The sequence below is a fragment of the Exophiala mesophila genome, assembly GCF_000836275.1.
Source record: "Exophiala mesophila strain CBS 40295 unplaced genomic scaffold supercont1.5, whole genome shotgun sequence".
NCBI lineage: Eukaryota > Fungi > Ascomycota > Eurotiomycetes > Chaetothyriales > Herpotrichiellaceae > Exophiala > Exophiala mesophila.
The window spans coordinates 3253524-3266800 of record NW_015622508.1 but is presented as its reverse complement, the minus strand read 5'-3'; the positions used below and the strand labels follow the sequence as shown (position 1 = coordinate 3266800).

The following is a 13277-nucleotide window of genomic DNA, read 5'->3' as shown; positions in this document are numbered from 1 at the left end:
GCGAATTCTTCATCCATGAAAAATGTAACCTTGACTTGCGCTTATGGTCCTATGGCTCAAGCATTTGCTTCTTGTTTACCCATAGAGGGAGGTAAGGTAGATTGGATGGACAACATATGGTGGCAACGGCCACGAGAAGTGAAGCCAATATTTCTCTACTGGCATTGCCCGAACACATACATATATACACAATATATATAGACTGTAGCCGCTAGAGAACGAAAACAGCACCAAGTCAGGAAAGTAATGCCTGATCAACGCGTAAAATGGTTCGCCTATCACAATGTAAAATCATGTTCATTCCCGCAGCACCGGATGCCTTCAATGTCCGAGAGGACGAGGGATCAAGAAACCGTGCCGGCGAGGTACAATGGTCGAACACCAACTATTTCCTGCTTCTTACGCGCCTGCGAGGGAGGCCGGCTACCAGTGGGACCACCCGAGGTCCCCACATGGTATGAAGTTGCGGCTTGAGTGGCATGGGATGTGTATGGCTGTCTTTGCTGGTGTTGTCGTTGTTGCTGTTGGCTTCTATCGTCGCCACTTCGACCACTCCCACCGCCACTCCCGCTGCTCCCACCGTCCATCTGCAAGTCTCTCAGCTTCTTGGCCAACTCGGTTCCAAGGTCGCCAGACTCGGGACCTGCTGGCTTTCTCGAGACAGGAACCTCTTCCTCCTCTAGACGTTTGTTCCGAAAGCCTATCCCTTCCCTTCCGGGAACAGGAAGCTCCACAGTTCTAGCACCCAGTCTCCCCTTGATGTCTTCAAAAAGAACTTCCATCGGTGCAATGTATGCCGTCTTGCTCCTGTCGCCCCACGCAAGTACGTGACCACACAAAGCCCCGTTGACGGGATCGTAGACCCATGCGCCGCTGTCACCGGGAACGCCGAACCCGCCTTCTACGCACCAAGAGGTGCTGAAGGAGGAACGCCCGTGGAGTTTGACCAAGGCCATGGCTTGGCTAATCCTGCCTTTGCGGAATCCACTGCTACGTCCGTGGCAGTGGACATGTAGACCGGACAGTTGGGTCATTGGAGTGACACATGTCAAGACTGGGAGGCTAGGCAGCTGTTTCTGCGTGGGTCGGATCCCTGGAGTGGGCTTGCGGGAAATGCTACGCGACGATAGATTGCTAGAATGCGGCGTTTCGCCAGTGGAACAGAGCTCGTCGCGCATGGTGTTGTCGATCTTCAGGCGCTCCTGGTTGACTTTTATCAAGGCCCAATCGACCTCATGCTTCATCTCGCCTCTAACCACTCTTCGAATACCACTAGTAGCGAAGATGTATCCGAAAGAGTGGCTTGCAAGATGGTCGTCGTCGCGATCTTCTTCGCTGGGAAAGAAATCGTCGTCGACATCATCGATTGCGGGCTGCGTCACGGTGAAGTCGTCGTCCGAGTAGGGTGCAATGCCACACTTGTCGCCGATGCTGGCTGCATCGTCAATATCGTCGTCAGAGCTCGAGCCCTCATCGTCTTCTTCACTTCCTTCGTCATCTTCGAGGCCAGGAGGGGAGTCCTCCAAAAACCAAAACTCATTTCCATCGGCATCCATTATTGCGTAATCTGGTCGAATGGTGCTGGCGTCGGATTCAGACCCAGAATCTGCATCATCGTCACTGCCTTCGAAGTCATCATCGGAAATCTCAAAATCTGATAGTCTTTGTGACAGGTCTTCTTCGGACTGCATGTAGCGTAGATCTGCTGCAGCGTCGAACTGCCCCGGAATTTTCAAGGGAGCTGCTGCTCGCCTCGGGTGTTCCGAACGAATTGGTTGACCATCGTCACATTCATCGTCGGAGGGTACATCCAACATGTGATGGACAGTCATTCCATAGGGATCTCCATCGACAAGAATCGTTCCGCCAAAGGAGACTGGTGGGAGATGTTCAGAGTCCTTGAATGCGCCGATGCTGGCACCGGCCGCTGGTCTTTCCTGATACTTCTGCTCCTTTGGTTTGCATGGTGTGGGCTTGCGACCTTTGGACTTTGAGCTGAAGGCTGATCGCTTAGAATTTCGTCTGGTTCCGCTCCTCCTGACCTCTCCACTGAGAATGACAACACCCCAGCCTTTTTTAGGTCGGAAACGTTTCTTCAGAGCATCGCGTACCTTGTTGATTTGGGTGCACTGTACACAGATTGTGGTTTTTGCAGTCTCTGCGGCGTTCCCAAACATCATCAGACTGAGGCTGCATGATTCAGAAGAGTCCTTTAGGGCCGCATTAAGGATTTTCCCCAGTTTCGGCATCAGATTCGTGTTCCATTGATCTAAATCTTCTTGCGGAATATCGACCTGGGGCCATTTCTTCATGGTCACGGGGCTTGCGGCAGTCTCTTTTTGGGCCAGATCAGCCTTGTGCTTGGGCTGAGCTGCCTCCAGTGGCAAGCGAGCAGCTTGGCTTTCGTCAGGGATCTGTGAATGCTGTTGCTCTTCTTTCTCCAAAGCGGCATTTTCTTCGGCCTTGCACATCTGCTCGATGATCAAGAGTTCAAAGACCTCGATATCGGATGTAGGAGGCGGCCCCTGTTCATCAAGGGCGCAACACTGTTGGAGGTCTTTGGCGATCTGCAGAAGAAACGCACCGGCGTCCTCGTAATTGTTTCGGAATTGCAGCTCCGCGGGGGCCTGCAAGCATTTCTGGACAACTCGCATGTATTTGGTGCCACATTTGGACGACAACTTTGGTGAGTAGACGTGAAGAACTCGCTCCATGAAAATGGTGCGGGTGTATTTTGGTTTCCACAACTTGGTGAGGGGGATCCAGAGACCAACTTCAAGCAGCAACAGTCCCAGGCTGTAAATGTCAAATGCTGGTACGGTCTCAGCAGCATGGATGTCATGTTCAGGATGGCGATAGATGCTAGCAGCAAAAGGCTCTTCTTCTTGCAATCGGGAGACAAAGTCTTGGCACGACTGGAGGAGGTATGGAGATCTTAGCTCTTTGGAGGTACTCGAACGGTGGGTTTGGGCTTTGGAACCGGCGATGATGATGTTGGCACTGTTGATATACTGGTGTGTCTCTCCCTGAGAGAAATATCCCATGATGGAGAGCGCAAGGTTATATGCGAGTCGAAAGCGATCTTCGAGTGCTGGCTGTGCTGACTCTGTGTTGTTCGCATTAGAGATGACGTCGCCAAGGGTACGCTGTTGTTGAAGGCTCTCTGGGTCATGTAAACTTGGCAAACCATATATTATCCCGCACCGAGGCGTGTTGGGATCGACAGTAAAGCCCAATAGTCTGAGGTGGCCGACCCAAGACAGACTGCGGTTCTTGCATAGTTTCTGTCCCAGTTCGTGGAGCTCAAAGATGTCATCAGCGGTTCCAATGACATATGGCGGACAGTCTGTGGTGAGGTAGTCGACAAGCACAGGTTGACGAGCGGTGCGGTAGAAAGCGATTGACCTTTCTCGGACCAGGGCAGGGCCTTCGCTTGGGTCATACGGAGGAGGTTCGGCGGCGTCAGAGAAGTAAGCATTGAAATCCAAGTGTTGGAAGTCAATGTGGAGTGGGTGATCATATAGGTGACCATATTCTGAGGTGTTTGAATCATCTTGTTTCCGAATCGTTCGCTTAAGGTCGCCCTTTTCGTCGCCCGGTTTCGTGGTGGATTCTGACAGGCTGTATAGGACATCGATGCAAGTAGTGAGTTGCTCTAGAAGTGCTCGACCGGTTTGAACTTCATGGGCGGTCCAGTCTTTCCGTTGCGCTACGGGGGACCCGGGACCTCTCATAGACTTTCCAGTCATTTTCAGTTCGTACTTTTCGGGGTGTTCGAGGCGGCCGCTTTCCTCGAGCAGGCGTTTAATCTCGGACATTACACTGGCGACAACCTCACCAAGACCAGCTTGGTCAATCTTCTTATCGATGTCGACATCACCCTGACCTGGGGTCCCCACATCGGTCCAATGCATACCCCATGCCAGGAGACGGTCTTGTTGGATCTGAAAGTCCTTTCTCAGATCTCGAACGTCGGCGGGATCATCAATGGTGATGTTAGACGTGGCCTTTACCGTCTCGTAGGACTGTTTGGTATCGGAATACAATTTAGAGAGTCGTTGAAGATAAGTGCCTCGTCGGTGAAACATGGTGGCGTGTGTGCGCTCCAGCGCGAAGTGTGAGCTCTCTCTCTCTCTGGCAGTGGAAGCGGTTTAATCAAGCCTCATTCTGACCTGTCTGTTGCCATGAAGCTGAAATGGCCAGAAGCTGACGAGGGTACTTATTTTGATGGTGAATTGTAGAGACTCAACGACATGAATGTGCAATTCAGACTGTATCAAGAGGAAGGCGCGGGGTGGAGGCCCAAGGGCATATATCGGAGAAAGCATGAAATCCTGCTGCCTGCCAATCGAGGCCAGCTCATTTGCCACAGCCCGGTGAGAGTGGAGCCATTCACAGGCCACCGTTCCTCCACACCAATCATCCTTCCCTCCACTATGCTCAATCCGTGCCTAGAAACGACCTGTTTGTCTGGACCACTAGGCACCTGTCAAGGTACCTGACCGCGCCTAACCTGCATTCACGCAGCCTACGCGATTGCGTGCATCTCTACTTAAAACTGGAGTGACTGTTTTAGGCTCCCCTGAAGCGGCCGAGGTCGACTTCGATACAGATGCAGCCTCAGATAATCTTAGATGCTCCGAACTTCAATTGGGGACAGGATTGATGCCATTACCATCTACATACAGGGCGACCCTCGAAATAGACCTAAGTAGACACAAAATATAAAACGACTTCACTTGATGGTGGACGTGTGAGCCCCTGCGCCTGCATGGCGATATGAGTGCTTACTTGACGAAGGAGAACATGTAGTCAGGTGTCGATATAATTACGTGCAGGAATCATGGTCAGCCTTCTGAGGCATCAGACAGGATGACAAGAAGAATTTTACATTCTCTGAAATTGATGATGCATTTGACTACCTAGCTTAGCTGATGCTGCAAGCTCTGTAATAGGGAGGTTACAGATCTCCCATTCAAGATACAGCCTTTTGGTCAAAAGCAGAACTTGAAAAATCCATCAAATCCCAGGTGCAGTCAAGCTGCAAGTACGAAACCCATTGCGCCAGTCATCAACCATGAAGCACCATAACCCGTGACCATTGTAGTAATCTAATAGAGTTGCCAAAAATGGTAGTGCATTTAGCCACCAAAACCGTAGAGGGTGCGGCCTTGACGCTTGAGGGCATAGACGACGTCTGTATTTTGGTTAGCAAACATGTCATGTTCAGAGTGAACCATTGGTACTCACCAAGAGATGTGACGGTCTTTCTCTTTGCGTGTTCAGTGTAGGTGACAGCATCACGGATGACTGATTCGAGGAAGGATTTGAGGACACCGCGAGTCTCTTCGTAGATCATGGCAGAGATACGCTTGACACCGCCACGACGAGCCAAACGACGGATGGCAGGCTTGGTGATGCCCTGGATATTGTCGCGAAGAATCTTTCGGTGGCGTTTGGCACCACCCTTTCCGAGGCCTTTTCCGCCTTTACCGCCTGTAACAAGGGTTGTCAGTACGTGTGATGATAGTTGAATGGGTGCGTGTGTTCGAAACAATCGCGGATGTGTCGATGAGTGAGGATCATCCGGAGCGAAAGCAACCGAACGGGAAGGCGACGATGTCATGCATTTGCAGCTCGACAAGGCCTGACCACACGTTGAGTGTCAATGCAGAGGGTGTACTTACGTCCAGTCATGTTGATAGAAGGGTTTGAAGGATGTAAAGTGGTAGAGAGAGGTTGTTGTTGATGGTTGGTTGATGAAAATTGGAAGGATGCGCGGTTGTCTGGGGTAGACGGAACAGGTGGGCGAAGGAAGAAAGAGAAGCAAAGAGAAGTGGGAAAGGCGGGAAAGATGGGAAGCGGGATTATAAGGTAGAAGAGGACAGGGCGGATGTGAATCACGGAAGGGGCGAATGGTGGGATCAGAGCTGTCGGGCAGAATCACTGCGGATGGCTTGGCAGGGTTGATTGATCCTCCTGCCAAAACAAAGGTCATGTCAAGGCTCAAAAGATGTGCTGGAATCCAGAGTGAAATCAGTCCATGCTTTTCTGCAATCTGATTCGCCGTGATATTTCGATTCCAAGGTGACGCCTGCATGCAGATAATCACGTGAGATTAATTCTCCGAATAATCCTTGGCAACATCGTCACCAAACTTTTGGAGGCATACGGAGTAAACCAATCGTGGCCCATCCACCCCGTCCTGCCTGACCAATGAAATGTTTGGAAGCGGAGCGTTGGCACAACATATACCTCCGTAGTCCCTATGTACAAATACTTGGATGGACAAGTCAGGGGAACAGGTTGCTCCTAGGAGATACTAAGTATGTGTTTCATGATTTATTGTTACATGCGACATCTCCGTGCCCGACACTCAGCGGCAAGCATGTTTGGTCCTCCTAGAATCTCTGATAGCGTTGCCGCTCCTTGTACTTTGTGTAGCCGATATAACCGCCTCCAACCAAGCCGGCGAAGAAGATAAGTTTAAAGAAAAACCATCCCCAGCCACTGCTCTGTTTAGGTGGTCTGCCTCTTCCGCTCGACCTGGCAGCTGCTGCCTTTGCCCTCCCTGTGTTGGCAGCCACAGGATTGTATAGATTTCGTGTTTCGACGCTGATGATGTCGAAATTGTCAGTCAGTTCACCAGTGTGGGCACTGAAGCCGAGGTATGCAGTATTGGGCATCTTGAGAGGCTGTTTCGCGGTGGGTTCGATGGTGAAGCAGTCAATCCACGTATCTGCAGTCTTGTATTGCAATTTCAAGCTGAGCGATTTGTCCTGAAAATAGGTCAACTTGGCCCTGGAGGGCACGGTCGATGCACGAAGTCCTCGAGCCTGTGATGGAGTGTCAACAGAATTCCAGAGTTACATGTGGATCGACTCTTACGGAGCAGCCGCCAATCTCGTTGGCCTTGCCATCGTTCGCCAAGTCATATGCTGTGTTGCCATCGCCCATCATTGCCATGACATAAGGAAAGACGACGCCGGGTCGGTTGTTCTTGTACGTGTCGAAGAAAAGACCAATGCCCTCGAACTTGTCCGCGTGGCCAAAGACCGGGCCAGGTTGAGCTCTTTCCTTTGTAATCCACATGGCGAATCCATCACCATGTAGATGGCCCTTTCCAGCTATGGAGAATTCAAACTCCACCTCCCAGTTGGTTGCGGTGATTGGTATTCGAGAGAAGAGCCAACCTGACTGCGAGGGGATGTCAGAGGCCAGTCGAATATATTGATCTGCTCGAATGATGGTGTCGCCTCCGAAGTCAAACCACCGGCTGGACATGTCCGAATCGAGGTATGGAGGTGAGAGGCTGTGGGTGCGCAACTAGATCCAGATGGTCAGCGCAGTCGCAGGCTGGCACGTATCTTTGGAGATGTTACTGGTATGCTCTTCATTTCGGGATCTGCTTCGACAGCAGCTCGTGTGCTCGCTATGGAAACCGCCAGCAGACATAGCGAAGCACATGAGCTTGGAAACCACATGGTTGTGAGACCGGTGCTGAACACGGAGAAACGCTCAAAAATGCTAGAAGGAAAGGATAGAGGGCAGCGAGTCAGGCGAGACCTCACATCAAAGTACTGATACGGTCAAACGGTCCCTGAGCCCGGGCAGATTGGAAAGTGATTATTTTGAAGTGGCGCCAAAAAGAAGACACCGACCATGTGTTAGGTGTCCATTTCAATAATCGCGTTGACGTTGCGGGCCGAGGGGCCTCTGTATGCGCTGCCAAGGATTAATTACCTTAGTTAAGCACTATAAGTAGTCCCTACGCGTTGTTCAATTACTGAAATGGAGGGGTGTGCTTGGGCCAGGGCCCGAAGCGCCCCCTGGACAGTCCGCCACGCCCACCTAGGTCCCGCGGGCCCCCACTATAAGGTATCTTCAATGCTGTTCTCCCCACCGTGGTATATAATCTTTGAGTGGTGAAGGTGATATCTTTGGCCTCAACCAAGAGAGGCAGGGACTACACTGCCTGTTTCCCAGGCTTCTTAGACCGAGGGGCCATTAGTGCTCGACCGAGGCGCACTTTAGCCTTGAAATGAGATGTAGGTTACCATCAGAAGCCTATTCATGTTGAGTGATGATACAGTGAGTGAGTACTTCCTCGACACAACAGCTCCGGAATTCAAGGGCTGTACCGCACTTCCAGCAGGATGTTATCCCGGCCAATCGTTGCATGCCGAATGACTCTCTGGGTTCAGCCAGATCCACCACCACAGCAATTGAACCTTGTCAGAGGCGTCATGTGCAACATGGCTGGCTTTCTGGTCACCCTTTGACGGCTGCCGCTCTTCCATGGCTCATACTCGAGGTGGACAATGCCGTGAGGCGGATGACGGTATGACCTCCAGCTTTGAAGCAAGCGAGCTTTATCATCCTGTTTACTAGTCCTTGATCAAACAAATCACAACACGAATGAATACATCTTGTGCTCTCCAATATCATTCATCAATATGTCTTTCGACAGTTATGCTAAGGTCAAAGGTCTCTTTGTACTAGGCATCACGACCTCGACTATTGCCTCCGGTTGGTCCGGAACACCCAGTCTTTGTCCCATACTGACCTGTGTATTAGGCGGGTTACTGTTTACTTCCTACGTCCACGTTCCGGGATATGTGAAGAACGCCAACGATGAGGTCCTACTAGATCAGTGGCAGACCATGGGTGCCATTGGCAAGTCGATTGTCCCACCGCTGGCGTTGATTGCTGGAGCGGCAAACTTGGCCAATTCGTACTTGACCCATACTCAACCGCAGCATTATCGCTTCATGGCTGCCGGTCTACTAAGCGTGGCTGTTCTTCCATATACGAATCTGTTCCTTGGGCCAACCAATGTTGAGTTGGCCGAGAGGACAAGTAAATCGCAGGACCACATCCCTGAATTGAAGGACCAGACTCCTATTCAACTGATTCAAAGATGGGCTGATCGCAGCGCGGTGAGGGGCTTTCTTTTACTCGCGAGCGCCTTGTTGAGTTTCGATGGAATGCTGCACTTGACATTTTGAACCTGACAAGTTGAACGTTGAGGAAGCAGATGTTATGCAGTCATGTATGCGCTATTTGTCTATAATCTCAGAATGTGGAGAGGGTGATTGTCTGGCTGAAGAATCGGCGACCTATCGCAGACCTTCGCTTGAATTTACTGTATGATTAATCGATACCTAGGTAGATACTTAGTTTTGTCGTTGTATGAAGCTCACAAGTCTGATATTCCATTGCTCGGGGCTGCGGAGGAGGCTCCAAGTGCAGCTCGGCACACCTTCCCCGAACGCCTTCTCGTTAACCAGATTATCGCATCGCCTTCGGATGAAAGAAACTCGTTGCAAGCACTTCTCTCTGAAATACTCAAACATCTGCCTCGAGTCTACAGAAGAGTCGGAAATCATTGTGAAATACCAGCTGCGCCCTACAAGCAGTCACTATCGCCGTTGGACTGTGAAATCTTCGAATCCCAGCATCCCCATCCTTCATCAAAAGCCTAATCGAGACTCCAGAATCATCAACTCATCTCCGATTCAAAAGTCTTTCTGTCAACATGTCATTCGGCGGATTTTTCGGGGGCGGAGGCTCTAAAAAGGGAGGCGAGCAAGAAACAAATGCATCAACCGTCACCGGCATATCATCGTCTCCATTCGAGTCCTCGTCGTCGCCCAGCGCAGTTAGACAAAAGATCCAATCTGCCATTGTTCTCCAAGGCAACGTCGAGAATGCAAAACTTTTGATTCAGAAGGTCAACGAGAATTGCTTCGAGCACTGTATATCCAACCCCGGCCCAAGTCTGACCTCCAAAGATCAGACCTGCTTGAGCGCTTGCATGGAAAAGTACATTGACGCCTGGAACCTGACGAGCCGGACGTACCAATCGCGCCTTCACCAGGACGCTCTCGGCGCCGGTCTTGGTGGCAGTGGCACGGCCGCATCAGCCACTGGCAAGGAGCTGTTTTAGATCAATTCGAAATCTGGATGGATCCCCAAAGAGGTTGATATTTACTGGCGGCAGTGCACCTGTTCGAGGTTGCAGCTTGATTCTCAGCCAAAGTCTTGCCGCCATTCGCTGGGTTTACCACTGATGTCACTTTCCCCAGGTGGTTTACCGGGATCAAGAGACCGACTTGATGACTCAATGTCTTCCACACACACATAGCCTAGCCTAGTAGCCTCGCACGGTCTCAAGGGCGGACTGAAGTTGGAATTCCATAAGAGCCATCCGGACAGTCCTTGCTTGGACCAAAAGCTCATCATGTATTTATACTTATAGCTCACTCTTGAGCTCAGAGGACGGGATTCTACTCTGTACAATAATTCAAAACAGTAGTATAGTTCTCCATTAGAACACCTAGTGAGGCCTATCTGGCGACCTGGAAGGCAATACGTCGAGAGGTTGAGTTCAAGTTTCGCAAGCTCTCAATTGTGCCAAAAATAACTTGATATTGATAGATTTTTAGAGATATCGCTCCAAGCTAACCATCGTTTGCGTCGCGCATGAATTTGATTTCCAAAAGGGACCCAACCCCGGGTTTCGTCCATTTTCTGCAACCAGACAACTGCACAGAACCAATGTCCAAGCACGTTGCTTTCTTTGCTTCCTCCAGAGCACCAACCTGACATACTTCGTTCCCGCAAGATTCAAAGTCGAAGGCAGGACAAAATTGAGCCTGCGACCAAAATTCAAATCCAGAACTGCTTCGTCGAATCTCAAAAATAGATAGCATCCGTACCCAAAGCTTCAGCATTAGCTGTAGCGCCCTTATAAAGCATGTCCTGTCTTGTGCTCATCGTCCTCTCCCCGTTAAGGATATTCACATGGCGGCATTTCTCTCTCCCAAGCATCTCCGTCATAAGACTCTTGCATTCGTTAAAAGTCGGTAAAGTAGTGTCCGTATCTGGTTGGCAGGGGTCAGTTTGGATAAGTCCGAGATTATGACCTAGGCTGGGTTACTCACGGATCATCTCCTTTCTTGCCGTACTCCTCCGTTTCCTCAGGGTACTTGTCGAATTGACTGGCATCGCCCGCACCGCCTTTGACGGGTGGTACGTAGGGAGCATCGATGTCCTTTTTGACCAAACGTTCCCATGTCACTTCTGCAAACCAGGGGTGGTTTTTGATGGCAGCTGGGCCTTCGTGCAGGTTGCCCAATCTCTTGGTCAAGTCGCTTGTGATGAGTTGTACGAGTAGATCCTGTGCATCTTGGTGAATATAAGGAGGGTACTTGACTCGTCCTTTCAGAATGTTCTCATAAATCTTGACAGGACTTCCTCCATCCCAAAACGGCGTGAAGCCACACAACATCTCAAAGATCAAGATTCCAAGCGACCACCTAAGAGATTGTTAGTAATTCATCAAGGCTGAGATGATGCGGGGTGGGTCGCTAACCAATCGACGGATTTGTTGTAGCCCTTGGAAGCCACCACCTCAGGGGCCAGGTAGTCAGGTGTGCCACAGAGAGTCCAGGTGATGTCTGGAACGTCTTTGGCAAAACCAAAATCCGTGATCTTGACATGGCCGTGTCTATCAAGGAGCAGATTTTCGGGCTTAAGGTCTCGATAGATGATGTTTTGTGCATGGAGGTATTCAAGGGCAAGGGTTACTTCGGCGGCATAGAATTTGGCAACCGGGTTGGGGAAACGCTGATTTGAGAGTCAGTCTCGGACAAGTAGCGATCGCATGTCGCCGTCTCACCTGTGATTTTCGAAGCAAGCTGAACAGTTCACCACCCTCTATGAAGTCCATGACCATATAGAGGTTTCTGGAGTCTTGAAATGTGCCCCAGAGGGTGATCAGGAAAGGATGTTTGACTCTTTGCAACATCCTCCTCTCGTCGTTTGTGTGCTCAATCTGCTTCATTTTGACCACTTGCGCCTTCTTCAAGACCTTGATCGCATAATAACGCTGGTTATGCTTTGACTGTACCAAATGCACACGGCCAAAGGAACCGGTGCCTAAAGTTCTTTGGAGGGTGAAGTCCGTCAGAGTGTATTTGCCCTTGGTCTGCCGGCCTGAGGCTTTACTTTCAACGGTGCCGCCTGCTGGGCTGACCAAGTTGGCAATGTTCATGTCGCCGTTGGTTTGAGAAGCTGAAGCATTGGGATCTGGGGCCGAGGTTACGGGCGCGGTGGCTGAGGAGGTCGTTGGGGCATTGGTGGATTGTGTCTTGGAGTTGACTGAAGAGAGGTTGTCCGATTTCTGTGACGATTTGTACTGAATAGGCTGATAACCGCCACCGCTGGCAGCTGCAGACTTGTCTTCGGAAGACTCCTTGGTCTTCTTTTTCTTGAGCAATCCTCCAAAGGTCGGCATTTGGGCGCTGGTGGGAAGCGCACGTTCCCGGAAGTTGGAATGTCAAACAATGAACCAGAGTGGTGAAAGAGAATCGTCTGAGCTTGGAAGCTCCTGATTCGATTCGATTCGCACCGGGTCTGGCAAGAGCCTGCAATGTACAATTGGTACAGTTGGCGTGATTGGGGTTGGGAGGACAGAGGAGTGTGGTGCAGCAATGCAGCTGTGGCAGCTGTGGCAGCGACAGTGGTGACGAAGAGGGGTAACCAGGTTAGAACTAGAGAGCACCGAGTGGTTCGGTTGAGAGTTGGGGGCAAGTCGTAATCCTGGGCGATAAGATCTACACAGTAACAATCGTGGTTCTGAATGGTCTGTGGGCGGGGGTGGGGATCTGGTCAGTAAGCAGATCGCACGTAGGGCGAGGGAGAGCAAGTAGTCCTAGGCTCGTGGTCGGTCGAGGCGCGAATTCTAAAGATGTAGGTGAGTGAAGAGGGAGCTGTCTGTTGATCTGGACCTGTACATGATCAAATAACGATGAGAACAGTTGTTGATGAGGGAGGAAGTGAACTGTGTGCAGTAAGTAGTAGTAGTAGTAGTTCCCAGTGACCACGATACACATGGAGGGGAGATGCACGAAGTGCCGCCAAAAGCAAGGACTCGAGCTCAGAAGCAGGAAAGCTGGTCCACGACGGAGTCCTACTTACCCTGTTGCGCTTGCACACCTGCAGACCACTCCGAACAGCTTGGGCTCGGACACGGGAAGTTTACCTGATGATCCTGGCGCTGCCATCAGACTCTGGTTGTGGATGATTATTGGCGACCAAAGAGGGCACCAGTGACCAGTGAGCATCCCACGAGCTGAGGTACGGGCTACGAGCTACGACCAGCCACTCTGGCACAAACTTACTTACAGTAAGGCACGCCCCCGAGCTTACGGAGTAGGTCCTCAGACACGGCCATAGAGACAAGGTTACAGCTAGGCAACAATCCAGAGCAA

At 50.9% G+C, this 13277-nt stretch overlaps 6 protein-coding genes across 7 annotated transcripts; 2 read left to right on the top strand and 4 right to left on the bottom strand.

Annotated features, from left to right (window-relative positions):
- Positions 1 to 100: 100 nt before the first annotated feature.
- Positions 101 to 4291, bottom strand: PV10_07839 (uncharacterized protein). The gene has a single exon (XM_016372790.1). The coding sequence runs from the start codon at positions 4086 to 4088 to the stop codon at positions 345 to 347; it is 3744 nt and encodes a 1247-aa protein (XP_016222122.1). The 5' UTR covers positions 4089 to 4291; the 3' UTR covers positions 101 to 344.
- Positions 4292 to 4885: 594 nt separating this feature from the next.
- PV10_07838 (histone) lies at positions 4886 to 5947 on the bottom strand. Its single transcript, XM_016372789.1, has 3 exons — positions 5688 to 5947; positions 5251 to 5496; positions 4886 to 5197 (listed from the first exon to the last, which is right to left on the bottom strand). The coding sequence occupies exons 1-3, from the start codon at positions 5695 to 5697 to the stop codon at positions 5142 to 5144; spliced, it is 312 nt and encodes a 103-aa protein (XP_016222121.1). The 5' UTR covers positions 5698 to 5947; the 3' UTR covers positions 4886 to 5141.
- A 297-nt stretch (positions 5948 to 6244) lies between these two features.
- Positions 6245 to 7667, bottom strand: PV10_07837. 2 transcript variants are annotated; one of them, XM_016372787.1, is made up of 3 exons: positions 7383 to 7667; positions 6889 to 7326; positions 6245 to 6836 (listed from the first exon to the last, which is right to left on the bottom strand). In XM_016372787.1, the coding sequence occupies exons 1-3, from the start codon at positions 7482 to 7484 to the stop codon at positions 6402 to 6404; spliced, it is 975 nt and encodes a 324-aa protein (XP_016222119.1). In that variant the 5' UTR covers positions 7485 to 7667; the 3' UTR covers positions 6245 to 6401. The 2 variants fall into 2 exon arrangements, with proteins under 2 accessions (XP_016222119.1, XP_016222120.1); XM_016372788.1 differs by having other exon boundaries at positions 6889 to 7667.
- A 734-nt stretch (positions 7668 to 8401) lies between these two features.
- PV10_07836 (uncharacterized protein) lies at positions 8402 to 9146 on the top strand. Its single transcript, XM_016372786.1, has 2 exons — positions 8402 to 8529; positions 8578 to 9146. Exons 1-2 carry the CDS (start codon positions 8457 to 8459, stop codon positions 9006 to 9008), a joined length of 504 nt encoding a protein of 167 aa, XP_016222118.1. The 5' UTR covers positions 8402 to 8456; the 3' UTR covers positions 9009 to 9146.
- Positions 9147 to 9332: 186 nt separating this feature from the next.
- PV10_07835 (uncharacterized protein) lies at positions 9333 to 10427 on the top strand. Its single transcript, XM_016372785.1, has one exon. It carries the CDS (start codon positions 9539 to 9541, stop codon positions 9947 to 9949), a length of 411 nt encoding a protein of 136 aa, XP_016222117.1. The 5' UTR covers positions 9333 to 9538; the 3' UTR covers positions 9950 to 10427.
- On the bottom strand, positions 10412 to 12935 carry PV10_07834 (cAMP-dependent protein kinase type 2). Its single transcript, XM_016372784.1, has 4 exons — positions 11684 to 12935; positions 11378 to 11631; positions 10947 to 11321; positions 10412 to 10886 (listed from the first exon to the last, which is right to left on the bottom strand). Exons 1-4 carry the CDS (start codon positions 12299 to 12301, stop codon positions 10859 to 10861), a joined length of 1275 nt encoding a protein of 424 aa, XP_016222116.1. The 5' UTR covers positions 12302 to 12935; the 3' UTR covers positions 10412 to 10858.
- Between the last annotated feature and the right edge of the window lie 342 nt (positions 12936 to 13277).